The sequence below is a fragment of the Fonsecaea erecta genome (assembly GCF_001651985.1).
Source record: "Fonsecaea erecta strain CBS 125763 chromosome Unknown Scaff9, whole genome shotgun sequence".
Taxonomy (NCBI): Eukaryota; Fungi; Ascomycota; class Eurotiomycetes; order Chaetothyriales; family Herpotrichiellaceae; genus Fonsecaea; species Fonsecaea erecta.
This window is the reverse complement of record NW_017387252.1, coordinates 423,539-444,653: the sequence shown is the minus strand read 5'-3', so window position 1 is coordinate 444,653 and position 21,115 is coordinate 423,539. Positions and strand designations below refer to the sequence as shown.

Here is a 21,115-nt window from a genome sequence, read left to right as displayed (position 1 = left end):
TGCTCACTTGCCGGAGACAGATACATCAACCTTCAGCGACTGACACAAGTCAGTAAGCTACGGAAAGGAAGATCAGGCCAGACCCAACCCTACGTTTGCCAAGTGTCGGTGCCACCGTGCTACTGCAGCAAGAACGGTTTGCCGTGGGCATCAGAGTCCCACTCGATGGTGAGCGAATGTCCGTGTCTCCACCGAAACTTCGTGCCAATCTTGAAGAGACTGCAAGGCAAGTACGAAGAGCAAAGTCTTTTCCCCAGACCCCACGCGGAGTCGGCGTGAAGAGTGGGTGTGAATCAATGGAAGGCTGAGCATGCCGGACCAGCCAGACGCATCCCCCGCATTGACCACACGACATTGACCAGCATCGATGACTTTGCCCTCGCCAAGGAACCCCAGTCTTTCTGCGAACTCTCAGAGCGCAGATGAGGCCCGGTTAAGCTCATGGCCAGATACGAACGCCTAACCAACAGTGGCTTGGCTCTGCTCCCAGCGGTGGTGACCTTGGGGAGTTTGAATGGTGATCAAGGCGTCCAGCCTCCTCAATTAACCCTGTCTGTTACCCTCAACAATGCAAACCGCACCTCCTTCACAGATCCTCCACTTCTTCTCGCCCGCCACAAAAAAAGAGCTTTCACATACGCGGACCATTTATGCACCTCGCCTGCCGTTGCTGCTTACACACGGCTAGGTGCTGCAGATTTATCAGCTATATCGGAGAGCATGCTCGACGCGTACTGCCACTCTGCTTTGTGACTTGACTCGTCTGATATTTAGGTCTGAGTGTCCTCCCGCCGGTCGCGGACATGTTTTTCCTCTCGAAAGAATAAGTACAACCCCGTTTCGCCGTTGTGTTGCTGACCCTCGCTATTCATACACGGGCACACCGCACTCTCGCTTACGTTGCCTATCATGCTACACCCGCTCTTGTCAATTTTTACTACTGCCGCCTTGCTGTTCGGTTCGTTCAGCTCTGCACTGCCCTCGAGACATGTTGGGAGAGGGGACTCATCGTGTACCCCTGATAACATCAGGACCCGGGTGGACTTCAACGGCATGCCTGTCGCCGACCGAAAAGCATACACGGACGCCGTCAAGTGTCTCATGGACCAGCCGTCTCAACTCGACCCTGTTCAATATCCCGCAGCCATCAACAGGTACATGGACTATGCCGTCATCCACGTGAACCGTACACAATATGTCCACCTTGACGCCTTCTTCTTGACCTGGCATCGGTATTTCCTCTGGATTTATGAGACAGACCTTCAAGAGACCTGTGGCTATACCGGAGCATTCCCATACTGGGACTTTGCCGCCACGGCTTCCGACCCTACCGCGTTCCCCATCTTCGACGGCTCCGAATACTCCATGTCTGGCGATGGAATCTACAACGACACCGGTCCAATCACCCTTGGCTCACAGTTGACCATCCCTCATGGTACAGGTGGTGGGTGTGTCACGAACGGGCCTTTCGCAAATATGATTGCGCCGCTGAAATTCATCGACCCAACGCAGCTCGCCACCGGCACTCTACCGGCCGACGCGTTCACTTACAACGAAATCTGCCTGATGCGCGACCTCAACGCCTACGTCTCTCAGACGTACACCAACACCACGGAACTTATTGCTGCCGCACATGCGACCAACGCCTCAAACTTCGAGTTGCTCCTCAACGGGGTCATTGGATCTGCTTCTCTAGGCATCCACTCAGGCGCACATTTCTCCGTCGGAGGTCAGATGGACAGTATCCACGTTTCGGCCCAGGATCCTGTTTGGTATCCCCTGCACACAATGATCGACAGGGTCTACTGGAGTTGGCAGACCAACTATCCTGACCTGGCGGATCAGTTAGACGGTTCTACAGGGACTGCGCTGAACACGCCGGAGTCACCGGTAGTCACCCTGGATTCAGTTGAGCCGGACTGGGGCTACTTTCAACTGGATCCCATCACGGTGAGGGAGCTGATCAGCACCACGGCGGGCCCGTTCTGCTATCAATACGACACCGTTGTTTCATGATGACGGCACGCGGCTCATCGATGTGTCGTTCGCCGCTCACAGGGGGAAATATGAACTCGAAAAACGATTAATCCAGTGCTTAGTTGGCTACATGCTTAATTCGGCTCTTGCCATACAGGAAGAGAATTGGCTGGCCCTCCTCAATCAGTCTTTTCTCTCTTTGCTCCCTTCCTTCCTTCTTTCTTCCTCTCTGTCTTCTCAACCTGTGAGGTTTCACCGCTTAGCGGGAGCGGCAAGCAATACACGCATGCATGCGTACATGGCGTGTGGAAATGAGCAATGACGAGATTGAAGGACCAGCCACGGCGGCATGGGGGATCTGCATCCGACCCGAGCCATGACGCGCGAATGTGGTGGTCGATTTGGAATTGGACTCGGACCCGGGGTGGCGAGAGGGAGCAGGGATCGGGGGATTGAGCGAGCGAGCGTCGTCGTCGTCGCCGTGGTACAGGCTCGGGTAGCTATGTAGTTGGCTTCTGCAGTGTATGTATAACAGTACAACCAACCAACCAACCAACCAGTCTCCCTAGTCATAAGGCCGCTTGCTCGGAGGAGGGAAGGGTGGAGGACATATGCTGTGATTTCCCTCTTCCCATCTCAGCGGGATGGCGATGGTACGTAAGACGGGAACGTGCTGGGAGAAGAAAAATAAATAATAATCAGACTGGAGGATGTGTGTGTGTGTGTGTAATAGTCAATGGCAGGGGGTTCTATATCTGTCTCGTCTTTTTAACTGTCCAAAAGTAATAACTAACCCCAGCCGACACAATTTTGGGGCGGACCGGGGGGAGGGTAAGCCAAGCCAGCCTCGTGCTACCCATCCATCCATATACGCCCTCAGCCGAGCGCCCAAAGAGAGTGTGGAAGGGGTGGTCAGAAATAATCTCTCCTCTTCAGTCTGAATTGGCTCATCCACCGCCTCTCGTCGGCCTGCCTCTCGAGGGCGCGGCGCATGGTCTTGGAGTACTCTTCCTCCTTCTCGCGCTCCGCCTGCCGCCTCTTCTCCTCGACGTCGTCCCCTCCCTCGATCTCGCGCACCATCTCCTCGTGGTCCAGGAATTGCGGGTCCGAGGTGACGATGCCGATCTTCTCGCCCGTCCACACGAGCAGGTCGGCGTCACCGCGGTCGCCGCGCTCCGAGGCCGACACCGCCGTCAACGGTACGATCTTACGTGCGACCGCGTCGCCGTGGACGGACGCTGAGGTCGCCGCGACGGCGCCGCCGTTGCCCATCTGATACCCGTTGATGTTCCACCGGCGCACGAGGCTGTGGCCGTCCCGCTCGACCCATTTCAGGCCGCCCTCGGAGTCGGAGAAGACAATCTTAGTCCCCTGCGACGCCACGGAGAGGAGCTTCGATTTCGCCGCGTCCTGGCGGTTTTTGTAGCTAAAGAGCCCGTCGGAGGAAGTCAGGTTGCGATTCCGGCTGATGTCTAGCTCGTCGTCTTCCTCGGAGGGGCTGGAGCTGGTCGAGATGTCCTGTTTGGATTGTCTTTGTCCGGGCTTGACGTGAGGCAGGGAGTAGAGCTCCAGAGAACCACGACCCCTGTATTCGCCGCAGGCCACGAGAGTGGCGTCGCCTGTTACATTGGGAGATGCCCCGGCTGGTGGGTAGGGTATCGAGGTCAGAGATGAGAGACTCGCGCTTGAATGGATGACATATTGAAGACGGGGGAAATATCGGCGATCGTAGGATAATATACTGGGGAATCTTCCACAAATGAGAATTTCATTCTCGGCGTGGTGTAGAATCGACAGCGGTCCAGGCTCGACGCGGGCATAGCCCATCCATTGAGGATTCTGCAAACGATGGGAAGGGCGCCAACTGGGTGACCCAGAAGAACGTGTCGAAGGTCCAGCAATAGACGATGAGGGGGGCGACGTGCCGAAGATGGCAGGTAGCATTGACGCATCTCCTGACATGTCGGGCAGGATTGCCGTCGAGCTTCCCGGTGTACAGGTCACTTCGTCTGTCCGCTCATGGGAAGACTGAGAAGTCGGACTGACGGGGATTCGAGGGTCGACGATATGGAGGCTCCACTGAGTGCCAACTGTCAGGGGCAGGTCGGGATAGGCTGACTGCGACAGGGCAGTGATCTGGAAGGGATACTTCGCGTGTGATACCACAGATAGAGTGTTAAGATCGATCTCATTCAACACATCGCCCACGGCGACGAAAGCCTTTTGCTGTGACGGGAAGGTGCTCACACAATCCACCACCAGCGTCTCGCTTGGCTGATTGGTGTCGGCGAACAGTATTGATGGTTTGCTCCGTCCCAGCTCTCGAAATTTCCTCCTTCCCGAGGCACCTCGACTGAGATCCCAGATACAAACGCTGCCGTCCTCCAGGTAGCCCAGGGTCGCATCCGTTGTGCCGAGCGAAGCAACACCTCTGATCTCGAGGTGTCTTGTGGGGTCGTCGATGAGCCAGTCAACACTCAGGGGAGCATGTCGAGACTTATACTCCGAGTACCAGTCCACCCTTTCCCCTGCGGCGGAGAGATCCCACTGATTGACAGCCCGGGCCCGGGCGCTTTCTCCTATGCGTTCCGGCACATGGCCGTTTGAAGGAGACTCGCGAGATCGACTAGGGCGCTCTGATAGAGTCAGACCTTGCAAAGCACTAGTGAGGGTATTTAGGATACTGTTCGTGGCCCTCATGGAGGCACTCGGAGACTTTTCGAAGCATTTGTGCCTCCACAGAGGGTTGGCACGTGCCAACTTGGACAAGGTGGAACATGTGAGTTGGATGGAGACAAGTTCTTCAGGGTCGAGGTAGTCGAGTATCTCAATCAGAATCTCTTCCGGTAGCTTGTCCATAGCTGTTGGTATCTTGGGGGGTTATGTAGCAGTCAAGGCTGACAGGGGTTCTGATGTCGGGGAAACTCGCTTGGAGAGTCGAGGGCGATGCGGGACATGGGGATGTACTTGTAATGATGGGAGCGCAGGCTGCTGGGGATCGGCCGAGGCTCCGTAGGAACGTATGGCAGTCATAGATAATCATACATATTTAGCAGGACAACCCAAGGCTGCCCGTGATACAAGGAGGAAAGGAAGGCTCTGGAAGAATGAACGGGGATGTTGTATGGAGTAATCGCTTGATACGGAGTCAGGCGAACGGCATCGGGAGAACTAAAATCCGCATCCGGCCTGGAGTGCCAAGGCTGCTCGGAATATCTGGATATTCCCATACCGATTACAGTGTATGCACATACTCCTCAGCTTCAGCCACGTGGATGGATTGGGGACAAGCTACTTATCCATGGACTTGGATCTACATCAGCATTCCTTTGCCCCGTCTGCAAGGGTGCCGAAACCCCTGGTGAGCGGTGTCATACAGGAGCAACGAAGCTTATCAACGGGGCCCCTGTAGGACATTAGATGCGGTGCTCCTATTGGAGGTTGAGGTATCGATATCAACAGCCACAAAGCTCAGATCGTCTTCAATAACAACAAGCGCCTTACCCTTATGACGTCTTCAGGGTTTGGAGACACACGCACCCTCCTCAAATATGCCATGTTGTGTCGTGCCCGAATACGCAATGATAACGGTAAGGAAGTGGCATTGAACATCTTCATTCTAACCAGAGGTCTCTGTGACAATCAGGCAACGACATTAGTTCACCGAAACACGCATCCAGCCTGCTTGCGTCATCAACATGTCCTCCTTCTTCGATAAGTTGAAGGTGTCCAAAAGCGAAGGCATGTCTGGCATGGGAGCTGATCAGGGCGCTTTGAGAGACAAACTCGAGGCGTCAGATCCCCAGTATTTCAGCCCCCAGAATGGGGATGCGCCAGCAACAGATGCTCATGACGAACTGGGCAGTGGCAAAGGCCAAGAGCTAGACCGGGCTCCCAATACCTTTGGAGGGCCGTCCTTTGGTCGAACCAGCGCCATCCAGAGACACAAGTCTGAAGCATGGAACAAGGTGGACCCTAGGGTTGGGTATGATGCAGACGAAATCCGAAAGGAGGAGCTGAAGCGTTATGAGTCAAAATATGGCAAGCCCTCTGGTGATGTCTCCGATGCACATATGCGTGGAACCGGCATGGCGGGTATGGTGAGTTGCCATCATTCGTTTCCGTTTCGTTCGTGTCGAGCCTAACAGCGAGACGTAGGGCCCAGACCAGAGTGTGCTCGGCCAAACACCCGACTTTCAAGACAAACCACAAGAAGAGATGATGGCAGATCAATTTGGAAAGTGACGCTGGTCTCCAGACCAAGTCACATACAAGACTGGAGGCGTATACTGAAAATAGTAGGGAGCCTTCAGGTGGAGGGGTCGAGGATCACGAACTTTATTTTGCGAAGCACACATGTACTATGCAGGCAGTTCTATAGGGTTCATATCAAAAGTCTTTTGTTCATATAGCTCCATCTCCATCTCCATCTTGATTCCATCGACCCTTTTTGCGTGGGTTGGATGACGTCACTCGCCCTTCTTGCTTCACCCACCCTCGATCGCGTCCTTTACAGAAGCACGTTGATTGAGATTTCTCTACGGAGCAACGACTCTACCATGTGGTAGTCCAATTGTATCGAGGCTGGCAGCCTGTTCTGGAGTTTCTCTACAGTCATGATAACCCAACTAGTATCACGCGGGTGCCGACGCCATCTCTTCCCCCGACACCGGAATTTCAGCAGGAATGTCTTCACAAAAGACCAAATCAAGACAGCCGAACTGCAGAAGACTCCCCATACCCCGAACCAAGTAGTGACAGAAGTCCCACACTCAATCGAAGCTTCGATCATCGACGTCCCCAGTCCGCTCTGGTATCACCGTCTCGGCCCTGTCAAGGACTTTTTCTCCTGGTTCAGTCGGATGCAGAGACGGAGGCCTCTGGGGATCGCCCTGACAACCTCTGTGAGCACATATCTTTGTGGCGACCTGCTCGCGCAAGAGGTCGGTGGAGAACCGTATGATGGGCTGCGGACGCTGAGGATGATCACGGTGGGCAGTCTGGCGGCTATACCAGGCTACAAATGGTAGGCTACAGAAAACCACCAGACATCAGGGGGAGGGCAGAATATTAACACTGTCTTGGTTCGAAGGTTCCTCTTCCTGGGCACCCACTTCAACTATGCCTCAAGATGGGCGTCGATTACGGTCAAAGTTGCCATCCAACAATTCCTCTTTGCGCCCGCCTTTAACACATATTTCTTCGGCATGCAGGCTCTGTTGTCGGGCGAAGCTCCCTCGGTCGTTATTCACCGAATTGTCGCAGCCGTGCCAGAAAGCGTGGTGAGCTCAGCGAAGTTCTGGCCTGCCGTCACCGCAGTGAACTTCACCGTTATCCCCGCCCATCTGCGATTTGCCTTCTCTGGGTTCTTTGCCGTGATCTGGCAGACATACCTGTCATTCCTCAATCGACGCGAGGAAAAGACTGGACCCCAGGGCACACTGGCTGACCAAGCTCGCCAAAAGTTGTATGAAGACGCCCCGTCGGCCTCGGTCGCTGACGTCTTGGATGGCGCTGACTGAGGCGCCACATTTGTCCGGTAGAACCATCATATCGCGGGACAAACTATAAGGCAACCAATGTCTGCCTACTGCCTCAAATGACAAGGGGCAACGGCGTTGGCAGGTCTTCGGGATACGGTAAGTGAAGTCCTGCCGGACTTGAAGTCGTTCGCGCCGTTCAAGCCGTCTGTGAGTCACCCAGGCGAGTCCACCAGAGGCGCATGCTTCGGAACAGGCAATCATTTGCGACCAGGTTTGGAACAAGGCCATTGGTTTCCGGAGACCACGTAGCGGAAACTGCGGTCATGAAAAATCCCGTGGCGGCAGCATGCCGCGGACGTGAGCTCCCTAGACCTGCAGGGGGAGAAGGAATAAAATTTCGCAAGGCTGGTGGTTCGAACTTGGCCTTTCTTGCAAGCCAACCGAATTGAGTCGAGCGCTGCAGAAGGAGGGGAAACTTATTGCTTTAGATGGACGCATTCTTCCACGAGGCTGGATGGGAACAAGCTCTTGACCACTACTCAATTCTACTGGCAATGGCAGGAGGGGTTCAGTCGATAAACCTCGACATGGAGAGAGAAAGGCCACGGTTCCCATCCACCATCTGACATTGCCTTGTTTCCCTAGATGTCGCCACCTACGATAATGACCAGATAACCACCTACACTGTGAAAACAGGTCCAAGTTGCCTCTCCCAAGGGGTCTTGAGGAACCAATGGCGCACGTCGACGGAGACCTCCCCCCCGACCACCCAACGCCAGCGACACCAGCAATACGTGATGGTAAAGCGGGAGGAAGGGTAGAGATAGTTGGTCTATGAAATCTGGTAGACTTTGGGAACATGGAGTGGTGGATATATTACGCGGTGCAGGGGAAGAAGGGACCGGCAACAGAGTTTCTTTTCTCTTCCACCACCACTAAAATAAAAAGACAGTCTTGTATCCAACAAGGATGATAGTCCTCTTTTTGGCACTGCCAGTGTCTCCTTGGAACTCATTCCCGAGAGATGTTGGGTTCTGTTATAGGTTGATCGCCAAACTTCTTTGTGGCCCTTTGTGATAAGCCTCCTTCACCACTTTCATCAATGAGTATTTGATGTCAGCTGATGTTACTCGAATCCACCGCCCTGACTATCCCGTAGCTCGCCCCTGCAGCGGCAGCACCGATACACAGCGTCTGTACCGCGCCCCAGATTGACTGTCTCCGACCACACCCGGCAAAGGCGCACTTGAAGTACCCGAAGACGATCAGGATGATGGCGGTGAGGCCGATCGATACGAAGAGAGCGTTGGTGGCGTGGTGGATGGCGAAGTATGGAATCATGGGCAGTAAACCTCCTTGGATAGTGTGGAAAATCCCTGGTCAGCGGCAAGTTGATAAAGACAAGACTGAAGAGCGTCGGGGAAGAGACGGGAAGGACAGGAGGAGGATTACCGATGAAATAGGAAATTCCCATGACAATTGCTGAGACGTATGCGGAACGCCGAGCTGGTTCTTCCAACTTCAACTCGAAATCCATCATGAACTGATAAGTCAGGGTAAGTAGAAAACCCGATGTCGAAACTGTCACTGGAGCGACAGCAAGCAACATACCTGAACCCATTGGTCGGGGTACGATCTCATGGCATTGACGAACGGAGCCACGTCTGCTCTCTGAGGGCCATACGAGCAGAGAATGCGGTATATCTCCTCCATCTCCTCTTCCGGCGATTCCCGCACCTCCCTTTCCTCCCTCGTTTTTTCCGTGTCATAGTGTTGCCTGTCGGTAATGGAGGCCAGATAGGCTCCTAGCCCCATGGAGATGGAGCCACTGAAGAGTTCGGCAAGACCACCAGTTATGACAAGTTTGGAGGATCCAAGACTGTAGCAATGTTAGTCTCGCCAGGGAAAGAGCCCGTTTTGGTTTCCCGCCCATGGCCTAGAGTTCTCTGTCCCACGTACGATGATAGTCCGGCGCAAAGAGCAAACGGAACCGTAAGCCCATCTGCGAAGCCAATGATAAGATCACGCAGCACTGTGCCATTTCCTCGGTGTTTTTCATTGCCAGTGTGTGGTAAGGTCGAGGAAGTCTCGGCCATGGTCGAGTAGGATACTCCGCGAAACGCATCGCGACTCACAGCCATCGCTTATATGATGCTGCTCAGATGCTCTCCAGCTCCAGTGTATGCTGTCACTGTCTCAATAACAGTGGTCTGGTCACGGCTGAACACGTTCCTCTACCGACAAGAGGGAACAGTGAACCAATCACGTCTCATGTATTTGTCAGACCAAAGCTCGCACTCTTCGTGATCATTCGCAGCGATGTCAGGGATAAATGAGAAGCGACATAATTCATGCTCGTCAGTGCGTATAGGCTGTGGCTGTTTGCATTTCGTGCAGTGAGGTCGTGATACGACGAGATCTATCTTCATCTGGAAACCTGTGGCTGCTGCACCCTTATTAGTGAACTACCAGAGCGGGTCCGGATAATCTCGCCGAGGGCGGATTCTTTTGTTGCTGAATCGTTCGATCAAATGTCAACGGGCACCCAACGGGCACCCGCGGGCTCAGGTGATTGCGGATCACGTCTCAGGCTTCTACGGCGTTTGTCGGATGGAGATGCATGTCAGGAAGCGGTTTCCTGGGGCTCCTACCTTATGGGGGAAGCTAAAACCCTATCCGGTGCCAATGGCAGTCATGCCTGCCTCTGACCATTACTGAGGCATATGGATGAGAGACTGCAAATCAGTCCTTAGAGGACGCAGGGAGCAGATCTGATATGGAGGGGATTTGTAGGCTGGCTCTCCGTCGAAACGTACCCTAGTTAATTAGAGTACGTACTGTAACAGAGTCGGTGGGCAATGAAAAATTCTTGGCGGTTCCGCTGCACCGTTGCGTAAGGAAGCTCGGCATGACGAATGACATGTTTCTGTTGTTGTTGCTTCGTTCCTCCCTCACAATCTGCACGACACAACCATAGTGTGGCAGTTACCATCTGCAGCAATATGGCTCCCCCAAGCTCAACGGCCAGAAGAGGCCCTAGTGTTTTGGTTCGTCCCCCCCAGGCACTCCCAACTGCCACCCAGCTAGCATGTCGGCTGATGCGATAACTGACATTGAGCTGGGACAGGTGTCCGATCCTCGCGAAAGCAGGCCTTTCCCCCAGACCCGCCGACAACAACCCGCTCGCTTCATCACCGTCGACAGTGTCCTCCAATATGCCTCCGATGTTCCCTCGGCCCAGAACCGGCACCCTCAACGCCCGCGAGCCTTTCGAACAAACTCCGGCAGGCCGGTCGATCCAAGACTCACCGGCCGCTATGTCGGCCCGCATATGCCATCTCGGTCTACGAAGACGTCCGAAAAGCTAGTTCTCTTGCCCGAGGCCGTCGAGGAAGAAGAAGAGAAAGGTGACTTTGGGCCTGATGCCGACAAAGGTCCTCCTAGGGACGACGAGGATTATCGCAAACCCGGGAAGGAAGGTGTTAAAAGCTATGCGGAAAGGTTGCCCAAGGCAAGACGTACGGAAAAGGAGCTTCCCCGAGTTACGGCCTATTGCACCGCTCAAGCATATAAGCTGCAGTCTACGGCCACTTTTGTCCGGCAGCGACATGGAGCCAGAGCTAAGCTGTACGATGACTGCCTGTATTGCGCATATCACCTGCCACTGTTACCAGGAAATGAAGGTTACCGCATCCGAAGCAGTCCGCCCGTCCAGAGCGCTAAAGGCGGCACGGTCCTGGATGAAGAGATTGCCCGCAGCGAGCAAAGAGACTACCGAGAACCATATTATGCAGAGGAAGAGGAGGAGCATTCTGTGAGAGGTAATTACACGCCGGACGAGCAACCCTCTGAGTCCAATTCCGCTGATCTGACCGACCTGGACCGGCCACGGCTCAACGGGCAGCGGAGAGAGAGTGACCACTCACAACGATCGAACAGTCCCGGCGCCAGTCTTCCTGCAGATGCATACCGCTTTGCGGAAATGTTTGTGTTCAGCTATGGAGTGGTGGTATTCTGGAACTTTAGTGAAAGGCAAGAAAAAGATGTTCTGGCCGACTTTGCCTTTGCCACGATTGTGGACCAGAAGACCAATATCGTGTCGCCGATCACCCTAACAACAAATGCCCTGGACGAGGAAGATTTTGAGACGGAGGACTTCCACTTCGAGTACAACAACGAGATTTTGCGGCCACGAGTGTACAACGACATGATTACACTCCGCAGCGGCGACCACATGATTAAGCTCGCCATCAGCCATGCCATTGCCCAGAGCACCAAGCTGAGTTTCTTTGAAGAAACCATGGCTGCACAGATGGAGGCGGCGAAAGACGTTCCTGGCAAGTTGGCCAAGACAGGAGAGCTAGGACTGAAACGAGAAGAAGTTATCAAGCTACTCGGAGGTCTATACAAGAGTCGAGTGGAGGTCAATTTGTGTAAGGGTCCCCCCTCGGCTTATCTGTCAGAGACACATGCGCTGACCCTGTTCCCCATCTAGCATCCAATGTCCTCGACGTACCCAACCTGATTTGGGATAGCGAGCCTACCCTGCATCCGCTGTACAACGCGGTACGTGAGTATCTTGAGATCAAACCTCGGATCCAGATCCTCAACGAACGTTGTCGAGTGTTCTTGGACTTGACCGAGGTCTTGTCCGACTACATCTCTGATGATAAGATGTCGCGGATCAACTGGATTATCATAGTCCTGATCGTGATCTCCATCCTGGTCACATGCTCCGAAGTGTTTCTGCGATTTGGAATCTTGAGCACGAGAGGCGAGGATAAGAGTCCCCAGGCCTTGCAAGGGTCGTTGCTTGGCAGCGAGCTTTGAGTTCACATGGGACCCGTTCACATCTACTTTTGTACTGACTTGGTTGATAGCGAGGAGTTGGGAGGGCAAGGGCGCGGCGAGAGAGAAAGCACATTGATTCCTGGAACGACCGTACACACCAGTAATGTGTACTTCTGCTCATACAACGAAGAAGCAGCTTTCCACCGCAGTGAGCATTTCTATCATCCCGGCTATCAAATGGTGCTTTCCGAACCGGAAGGTCGTCTGGGAGGGGCCGAGGCTACAGGCACGCTCCATAGATTGTGGCCAATGTCAACAGGAGAACGGCGTATACGAGCCTTCGTTTATCTCTTGGTGGCCTCATTATCCACCTTCGTCCTCCACGAAATGGGGTGCCCAAGAATCCTTGGGTCTGCCCAGAAGGCGGAGGTGACCGAAGTGTGGACTGGAACACAGGCTGTGACCAGGGAACATAAAAGGCAGGAGATCGTTGATTCGACGGAACAGCGAGAATCACCGTCAGTCCAAGACTTGCCATGTTGCATCGCATCAAGTGGTTATAGAAGCAGCACGGTCGGGGGGAGAGCCGCACGTGACGCACGATGAATGCCAAGACCTGTAGACTTGTAGCGTTGCAATGGATGAAGCGCCAGTGGCGTTGAACCACCATCCCTCCGCCTATATCCCACCACTCATCTTCCTCAATCTTTCCCTCCTCCGCTATATCATGTTCCTCGGCCTGGCAGATCACCACGACGAGCCACTACCTCTACGATCCACCCTGCATTGAGATTCGCACATACCCCTGCAACTCGTCGGAGCTACCATCCTGTTACGGATGCTCGAAGACCCCAAACCCTGTAGCATCGGTGCTCACCACCCACTTGCTCACGGCCTGAACGAGGCAAAAAAAATACATAATTCATACCCCCAACTCCGCCATGTCTCCCTGGTTGATCACCTTTGTCGCTTTCGTTCCTGTCCTCCTAGTTGCGCTTTCTTTCCTGCGGTCCACTGTACTCTCCAAGTACCTTGACGACAAACACGAGCGGAGACAACCTGCAGGATGAGCTCAGACCCAGACTCCATCAGCCCCAAGGAGGTCAAGGTTGTCAATGACGACGCTGTCCATATGAGCTCTACCAATGCGCCCATTGAGGGAGAAGACTACCACCGATCGCACCGCGACTTTCCCGCCCATGGACACAACCCTTCACTCCAGAGGGACGTCGATGAGAACCCGGACTTGGCTCTGCACTACTCCCACGAGCATCAACACAGGCACGTCCACCACGGCCGGCCTTCGTTGACCGGTCGCCGTGACGAAGTCCTCTACGCGGATGGCACCACCATCGATGAACATATTGGGAGCAAAAATCCTCAAGACTATGTCAAACACAAGCTTCGGGGACCCTCGGGACCAGTCGACGAAAAGGACTTCATCAGTACCGGCGATGCGGAGAAAGGAGACGTGGATGCCACCCGAGTTCTGTCCAACGGGTCAGCAGACGACGGGAGGAGGCATCGCTTTTCAAGAGCATATGGGAAATACAAGATCTTTGTCCACCTCTTCATTTGGTTGCTGTTCACCGGGTGAGTTATACTGAGCCGTTTGTGATGATAACCCCCCTCATTTATGGCCGCAGATGGTGGATCGCTGGGTTGGTCCTGCACCGCCACGACCTGGGCTGGCTGAAACCTTTCCTCCTCTATCTCGCCATCACCTTGCGCCTGATCTTCTTCTGGGTGCCCATTACCATCGTCACCCGACCAATGCATTTCGTCTGGAACAACACGGGTGTCAAGGTCTACCAGGCTATCCCAGAGAAGCTCCGCATCTGGCTTGCCGCGCTGGTGGCTCTCGCGGTCATCCTGGTGGGGTCATTTGTCTCCGAAGAGTCTGCCGATAATACTCGTGGAAATCGTGCTATCTCCCTCCTGGGGCTTGCCGTCATGATCGCCCTTCTTTGGATTACTTCGCGTGATCGCCGCAAGATTCGCTGGCACACTGTCATCGGCGGCATGTTGACGCAGTTCGTCATTGCGGTATTCGTGCTCCGAACACAAGCCGGTTACGACATTTTCAACTTCATCTCCTTCCTCGCTCGCCAGTTACTGGGATTCGCAGACCAGGGTACCTCGTTCTTGACGGCGGATAGTGTGGTTGATCTGCACTGGTTCTTGACCGGAGTCGTCCCACCGATCATCTTCTTCGTCTCCCTCGTGCAGGTTCTGTATTACCTGGGTATTCTGCAATGGTTCATCGGCAAATTCGCCGTGTTTTTCTTCTGGACCTTGCGTGTCTCGGGTGCCGAGGCTGTCGTGGCCGCAGCTTCTCCCTTCATTGGTCAAGGAGAATCGGCCATGCTGGTGCGCCCCTTCGTGCCTCACTTGACCCTGGCCGAGATCCATCAAGTCATGTGCTCTGGCTTCGCTACTATTGCCGGGTCCGTGCTAGTCGCTTATATCGGGCTGGGATTGAATCCCCAGGCCTTGGTGTCTTCATGTATCATGTCGATTCCGGCGTCGTTGGCGGTGTCAAAGATGCGATATCCGGAAACGGAGGAGACCATTACCTCAGGCCGAGTGGTCATCCCTGACGACGATGAACACCGCGCAACGAACGCCTTGCACGCTTTTGCCAATGGCGCTTGGCTTGGTATCAAGATCGCGGGCATGATTGTGGCCACTTTGCTTTGTATTATCGCACTGATTGGGTTGATCAACGCCCTTCTCGGGTGGTGGGGAAGGTAAGTTGTCGTCTGATATCGACTAACCAATAGTCTGTGATATTCCGAGAACCAAATCCACTGACGGGTCTCTCTACGCAACAGATACATCAACATCACCCAGGATGGCGGACCATATCTAACCCTCCAACTGATCCTGGGGTACATATGCTATCCTGTGGCCTTCCTTTTGGGTGTGCCTCGTGATGACCTGCTCCAAGTGGGTCAACTCATCGGGATCAAGGTCATCGCGAACGAGTTCGTGGCGTATAACTCTCTCACCAGCGAGCCACAGTATATCAATATGAGCCCGCGGTCGAGGCTGATTGCGACCTACGCCTTGTGCGGTGAGTCTCCCAACACTTGCACGTCTACGTGCGATGTGGACTGCTAATTTCTGTTCATGCGACTGATGCTCATTGTTCATTGCAGGGTTTGGCAACTTCGGCTCCCTGGGTACCCAGATCGGCGTGCTCAGCCAGATCGCACCTTCTCGTGCCGGCGACGTTTCTCGTGTGGCGCTCTCGGCCTTGTTCTCCGGCGTTCTCTCGACGTTGACCAGTGCAAGTATCGCCGGCATGTTGGTGACGGATCAGGTTACCTTGAGTCAGAAGAGTTCTTAGTGGGTGCTTGTGGCACGCCACGATTATGATCATGAACAAACACATGGGAGGTGCCGAAAAGGAAACCCCCGTGGACAAAGCGTCTAGATACGTTTATGACAGGAATATAAAATGTAGTTGTTAGTTCTGCTGCTTGCTCCCCGTCCCTGACGCTGCTTCTCCAAGACAAGAACACCCCCAGATGACTCTGTCATCCATCACACACACACACATTATATATCTGATATGATATCATCCATCTACGCGTATGTATGTAAAATCACCTGGCCTCCTCCGCAGTGCTGACACCGCCGGCACGAGGTTGAACACCGCTCCCGCTCGCGCCACCGACAGTGGGAGAAGACACCACGGGCGTCATCGTGCCAGCGGTATTAGTTCGGGACACGACGCCCCGCTCGGCCGCGACCTTCTGGATCTTGGCCTTCTCGCGCGCGGCCTCGATGGTCCCCATCTCGCCGAGCCCGTACCACACGATGGTGGCGACGCCCAACAGACCCGCGACGATGCTGAAGGTCAGGGCGACGATGCCGCGCGTCGTGAAGCCGTCGGGCAGCGGCGCCGGTGGCACCGCCGCGCCAGTCAGGTCGAGCAGCGACTCTGTGTTGGCGGCTGCGTTGCCGGCCGTCGGCATCGGAGGGTCCAGCGCCGCGCATGCGGAGAAGTGGTCCTCGGGGATGTGGAGTGTTTCTTGCAGTTTCAAGGGGGACTGTGTGGTGGAGATTGGAAAGGGCTGTCAGTATCACAGACGGGACTGGTGGGAAACGGAGGAAGGAGAGGGACAGGCAAAAAGGGAGAGTTGGGGGATATAAAAGGAAAGGATGGATGGACGGATAGACAGATATCTGTCGAAACATACCTCGACAAACGTCATGACCAACCCTGAATCTACATGCCACTCGATGTGGCAGTGGAACAACCACACGCCGGGGTTGTCGCTGCGGAACCGCATGACGATGTGTCCGTTGGGTCTCACCAGGAGCGTGTCCCGCCTCATGGGGCGGCGGGGCAGGACCAGGCTGCCGTCCATCACGGCGTTGGCGTCGTAGTCGCCCGACTCCTCCTCGCCGCGGACGATGGCCTGAAAGGCGTGGCCGTGCAGGTGGAACGGGTGCTTGCCCGGGTCCTGGTTGTTCAGGACGATCTCGACCACCTGGTTGTGGCCGAGCACGTACGGGTGTGTGTTGACGCCGTAGACGGTGGGGTCGGCCGCAAGGTCGCCCGTCGTCAGGGCCGTGTAGAGGGAGGGCACCTTGGGCCGGACGTAGGTGATACCGCTGAAGAATGCATAGTTCTAAGCCGCCGTGTCCGTCAGTCAAGTTCTGCTGCATCTATAGGGGACTGTACTTACGGCTCCGTCGCCCAGATTGTCCATGGCCACATCGAGCTGGACAACCAGATCAGGATCTTCAAGCAGCTCTTCTCCATCGGTGGGGATGAGCTCCATATCATCAAATGGCTCAAATTCATCAATGAACTTGGGCTTTGGCAGGGGCTTGTCCGCGTCATAGACCAAGAAGCTCGTCACGTTCTCGTTCAGCCCCTCGGGGACGACGTCGAACAAATCTTGGTCCATCGAGCCCATGATGGCGTAATTCGCGTCCGTCTCGTTCTTTGTGGTGAGCAGAATACCATACCGCTGTGCCGCAGTCACGTAAATCATGCTCGCCTCGGCGGGCTCGTGGTACACACCGTCCACCTCGATGATGCGGAAAGTGTGCCCTTCGATCCAAAAGTATTGGGCGGCGAAGGCGGCCATGTTGATGATGCGCAAGAAGTAGGTCTTGCCGGGTTGCACGTGAATTTGGAGGTTTTGGGTGTCGTTCATGAGAGCCGATTGTGGTACTTTTCCGTGGACTCAGCGCAATGAAGAACCAAAACGGTTGGTGTCAACGTACCTGGCTCGGCACCTGTGGGATTGGTAACGCTCATGAACTTCTTGATCAGCGTGGGCATCTGCTCATGGTACCAGTCTGAGAGCGTCAACACCAACTCCTCGTCGTAGAGGTCTGCATATGGGTTCTCTGGATCGTGAATGATAAGGGGCCCTCTAAATCCATCCGGATACTGCCCGTCAACATGCGAATGGTACCAGTATGTGCCTGGCTGAGTGACCTGATTTCATTGTCAGTCCAGGGGGTCAGCTTTTCAGGGGCAGGAGTTGGGCAAACGTTGAAATCATAGGTAAACAGGGCTCCAGGAGGCACCGGACATTGTGTCGTCCCCGCAACGCCATCCATGTGATTGGTGCCGTTCATGAATAGTCCGTGGAAGTGAATCGAGGTAGACTGGTTTCCCAAATCGTTCTTCAGATGGACAATCACCCTGTCACCCACGTCGGCCTCGATCCGGGGCAAAGGCCACTGGCCATTGATGCCGATGGTCGTCCTGTTGAACAAGCCATCGGGATTGGTGGTCACCCAACCAGCAGTGAAGTTATACACGCGTGTTGCAGCAGAGGCAAAAGACAGCAAGAAGGCTGTGCATAGGAAGAGGAAATTTGACAAACACAGAGCCATGGTTGCTGGCTTTGAGACGCGCTCGTCAGATGAAAAGGGAAAAAAGATATCGATTATCAATATCAGATAAGATCTTTTGAAAGGGAGGGTTCGAGCGTTCTATGCCGGCAGAGCGGAAACCCTGCAACGCTCTGGCCACCCTCGACGTCGCTCCGATACTGCTCCGGCGCGGCAGAAAATTTTTGAACAGTCAGGCGGACGATCTGATAAGATTATCAATCGACTCGCCCGATCATCAGGGCAAGAAAGACCCATCAATTCCTTCGTGGTCTGAGGGATTTCCGCTGGATGGCGGGCTCGTCGGGCTTGGACAGTGGAGAGCGACGCCGGGAGGTGAAGCGCTCAGCCAAGACGAAAACCTTCGACATGTAAAGAAGAGCTTGACGGCGCAGGGTTCCCTTGGCAGAAGTGGCCCAGAGCTCCAGTGCGCGAGGACAGGCTGATGCTTGGTCGTCGCCAAGCTGGTCCGCCGAAGCGTGTGTGCTGGCAGGTCTTGGGATCAAGACATGGGGAAGCTCATGGGGATATCGAGCGAAAAAGGTGGGAGCTGGCAGAGGTAGGTATGAGAGAGAGAGAGAGAACAAACAGAGGAACAGAGACTCGTTCGGCGGACTGTCGTGGAAAGCGACAGCGTCGATATAGAGGATGGAGGTGGCGGAAAGCCAGCCAGATTGAAATTGAATAGTAGCATCAACCGCTCGGATCTAATCTAGTGGATCCGTGCGCAGCTGAGCTCCGGTCAGTTTTCTTTATCTGATGAGGATTGCCAAGTGTGTAACGAACCTTGCTGTCGAGTGCTGTCAAGCGAGAGAGGTACCCACAAGGGCATCGAGTCGAAGCCAGCGAGCAGTAAGGAGGGCGGAGAATTTCTCTTGGCTGGCAAAATTTCACTCTTGTTCCAGACCAAGCCGGGGTATCAGCCGACGGAGGAATTCATCAGAAGCTGGGTATCCCAATTAGTCAATCGGCCAATCGACCGACTCTTTGCTCGCGGGGGGAGCGGCCCTGCGGCGATCGTCAAGTTTCTGTCCAGTGAGCGGGCTTCTCCCGTCGCTTGTGGGAGCCAGGTGGAAGTGGGCCTTGACGGCGGGCCAGAGGAGAGTCGAGCACAAGGGGATTCGTACATAGGTAGAGCAGTCTCAGAGTCTTGTTCCGGGGAGCGACATCGGCAGAGAGTGGAATGATGGATGGGAAGGGCGCAGGCTGGCATTTACTCACAGTAATGGATTGTGACATTTTCGTGGCCAAGAGTTTCGAGTCCCGCACCGCCGCCACTTGCACCATGCACGACGCACGACGTACGACGCACCACCAAGACACTGGCTCAATGCTGTCTCTGCCCAAAGCTCATAATCTTATCAGATGCGATCCTCCCAAATTCACGCCTCCCAATCCTCTCTCCCATCCTCTCTGCCTCCTCTTCAAAGGCGCGACGAACCAATCCTCTCGGGCAAGGCGATAGAGACTCTATAACTCACCTACCTGGACTGAAATCACACATCCACCCACCACTCACCCATCTCCAGCCATGCCTCAAGTTTTTGCCCTCCCCGTCTTCTTCATCGTCTTCAGAGAGACGTTGGAAACCACTATCGTCGTCTCAATCCTGCTATCCTTCCTCAAGCAGCAGCTGGGCCCAGATCGAGACAAGACCGTCTATAAGAAACTGCGCAACCAGGTATGTTGAAGCTCCACCCGACACATTGAGTGAGTGGTCGTGTCCTTACCGTCGGTATCTGGTAGATCTGGTACGGCGTCTTGGTGGGGTTCGTGTTATGTCTGATCATAGGCTGCGGCATGATCGGCGCCTTCTATGGCATCGGCACCAACACCTGGGGCACCACCGAGGACGTCTGGGAGGGTGTCTTTGCGCTCATTGCCTCCATCATCATTGCCATCATGGGTGCCGCTCTGCTGCGCGTCTCCAAAATGCAGGCCAAATGGAGGGTCAAGCTGGCCAAGGCCCTGGAAGCCAAGGACAACAGACACGGCAAACTCAGTGGCCGCATCAAGAGCTGGGCCGAGAAGTATGCCATGTTCCTCCTTCCCTTCATCACCATTCTGCGCGAGGGGATCGAGGCCATCGTCTTCATTGGGGGCGTCAGTCTCGGTGTCCAGGCCAGCTCTATTCCGCTGCCCACAGTCTGCGGTCTCGCTGCTGGGTGCGCCGTGGGCTTCATCATCTACAAGGGTGGCAACATGGCTCCCCTGCAGATCTTCCTCATTGCGAGCACCTGCTTCCTCTACCTCGTCGCGGCCGGTCTCTTTTCTCGGAGCATCTGGTACTTCGAAACTCACGCCTACAACAGGGCTAGTGGGGGCGACGCCGCCGAGAACGGCTCCGGCCCGGGGTCATATGACATCCGGGACAGCGTCTGGCACGTGAACTGCTGCAACCCGGTGTTGAACGGCGGCGGTGGCTGGGGCATCTTCAACGCCCTCTTGGGCTGGCAGAACAGCGCCACCTACGGCAGCGTCATCGGATACAACGTGTTCTGGATCGTCGTCATGGCGGGCTTTGTCCTGCTGAGGTTCAAGGAGACTAAGGGCCACTACCCCTTTATGAAATCCAGGGCCGCCACCGATGTCGCAGTCACCGAGGAGAGATCCAGTGACGGCGAGTCGAGCGGCTTCGGCCCGGCTGAGGAGAAGGTGGTCGTAGGTGCCAACCCGAAAGCGGCCCGTGGCCATGCGTGAGAGCCTGCCATGTACTGGGCCTCCTATGCGTGGGAGGATGTCGTTCAACCGACTCTCATCATTGCCAACGAGAGGACCTATCGGCATAGAACTTGAGTGATCAGAGTCTGCATCATCATTATTTCGAGAGATTTCGGGTGGAAAACAGGAGGAGGTGTGGAAGTTGGGTCGAGGGGTTCGGTCCGTAGGTTAGCCTTTTTATATTCGGTACACGTACCATATCGTTGCTCCGAAATAGCCATTCCATGATTGGCTGGGGCGAACGTCTTCCACTCTTTCTCGTCCCTACGTCCCTACGA

At 54.9% G+C, this 21,115-nt stretch overlaps 9 protein-coding genes across 9 annotated transcripts; 6 read left to right on the top strand and 3 right to left on the bottom strand.

Moving 5' to 3' along the window:
* Positions 1-909: 909 nt before the first annotated feature.
* AYL99_09390 (hypothetical protein) lies at positions 910-2,016 on the top strand (the record flags this gene model as incomplete). The annotated part of the gene is made up of 1 exon (XM_018840897.1): positions 910-2,016. The coding sequence occupies one exon, from the start codon at positions 910-912 to the stop codon at positions 2,014-2,016; it is 1,107 nt and encodes a 368-aa protein (XP_018689578.1).
* An 873-nt stretch (positions 2,017-2,889) lies between these two features.
* AYL99_09389 (hypothetical protein) lies at positions 2,890-4,836 on the bottom strand (the record flags this gene model as incomplete). Its single annotated transcript, XM_018840896.1, has 1 exon — positions 2,890-4,836. One exon carries the CDS (start codon positions 4,834-4,836, stop codon positions 2,890-2,892), a length of 1,947 nt encoding a protein of 648 aa, XP_018689577.1.
* An 839-nt stretch (positions 4,837-5,675) lies between these two features.
* On the top strand, positions 5,676-6,135 carry AYL99_09388 (hypothetical protein; the record flags this gene model as incomplete). The annotated part of the gene is made up of 2 exons (XM_018840895.1): positions 5,676-6,077; positions 6,130-6,135. 2 exons carry the CDS (start codon positions 5,676-5,678, stop codon positions 6,133-6,135), a joined length of 408 nt encoding a protein of 135 aa, XP_018689576.1.
* A 458-nt stretch (positions 6,136-6,593) lies between these two features.
* Positions 6,594-7,499, top strand: AYL99_09387 (hypothetical protein; the record flags this gene model as incomplete). Its single annotated transcript, XM_018840894.1, has 2 exons — positions 6,594-7,003; positions 7,070-7,499. The coding sequence occupies 2 exons, from the start codon at positions 6,594-6,596 to the stop codon at positions 7,497-7,499; spliced, it is 840 nt and encodes a 279-aa protein (XP_018689575.1).
* A 1,077-nt stretch (positions 7,500-8,576) lies between these two features.
* AYL99_09386 (hypothetical protein) lies at positions 8,577-9,556 on the bottom strand (the record flags this gene model as incomplete). The annotated part of the gene is made up of 4 exons (XM_018840893.1): positions 8,577-8,836; positions 8,913-9,003; positions 9,072-9,339; positions 9,420-9,556. 4 exons carry the CDS (start codon positions 9,554-9,556, stop codon positions 8,577-8,579), a joined length of 756 nt encoding a protein of 251 aa, XP_018689574.1.
* Positions 9,557-10,548: 992 nt separating this feature from the next.
* Positions 10,549-12,290, top strand: AYL99_09385 (hypothetical protein; the record flags this gene model as incomplete). The annotated part of the gene is made up of 2 exons (XM_018840892.1): positions 10,549-11,893; positions 11,956-12,290. The coding sequence occupies 2 exons, from the start codon at positions 10,549-10,551 to the stop codon at positions 12,288-12,290; spliced, it is 1,680 nt and encodes a 559-aa protein (XP_018689573.1).
* A 1,027-nt stretch (positions 12,291-13,317) lies between these two features.
* AYL99_09384 (hypothetical protein) lies at positions 13,318-15,603 on the top strand (the record flags this gene model as incomplete). The annotated part of the gene is made up of 4 exons (XM_018840891.1): positions 13,318-13,844; positions 13,898-15,001; positions 15,086-15,327; positions 15,413-15,603. 4 exons carry the CDS (start codon positions 13,318-13,320, stop codon positions 15,601-15,603), a joined length of 2,064 nt encoding a protein of 687 aa, XP_018689572.1.
* A 259-nt stretch (positions 15,604-15,862) lies between these two features.
* On the bottom strand, positions 15,863-18,119 carry AYL99_09383 (hypothetical protein; the record flags this gene model as incomplete). Its single annotated transcript, XM_018840890.1, has 5 exons — positions 15,863-16,309; positions 16,460-16,894; positions 16,952-17,445; positions 17,499-17,715; positions 17,772-18,119. The coding sequence occupies 5 exons, from the start codon at positions 18,117-18,119 to the stop codon at positions 15,863-15,865; spliced, it is 1,941 nt and encodes a 646-aa protein (XP_018689571.1).
* A 1,528-nt stretch (positions 18,120-19,647) lies between these two features.
* On the top strand, positions 19,648-20,816 carry AYL99_09382 (hypothetical protein; the record flags this gene model as incomplete). Its single annotated transcript, XM_018840889.1, has 2 exons — positions 19,648-19,797; positions 19,863-20,816. 2 exons carry the CDS (start codon positions 19,648-19,650, stop codon positions 20,814-20,816), a joined length of 1,104 nt encoding a protein of 367 aa, XP_018689570.1.
* Between the last annotated feature and the right edge of the window lie 299 nt (positions 20,817-21,115).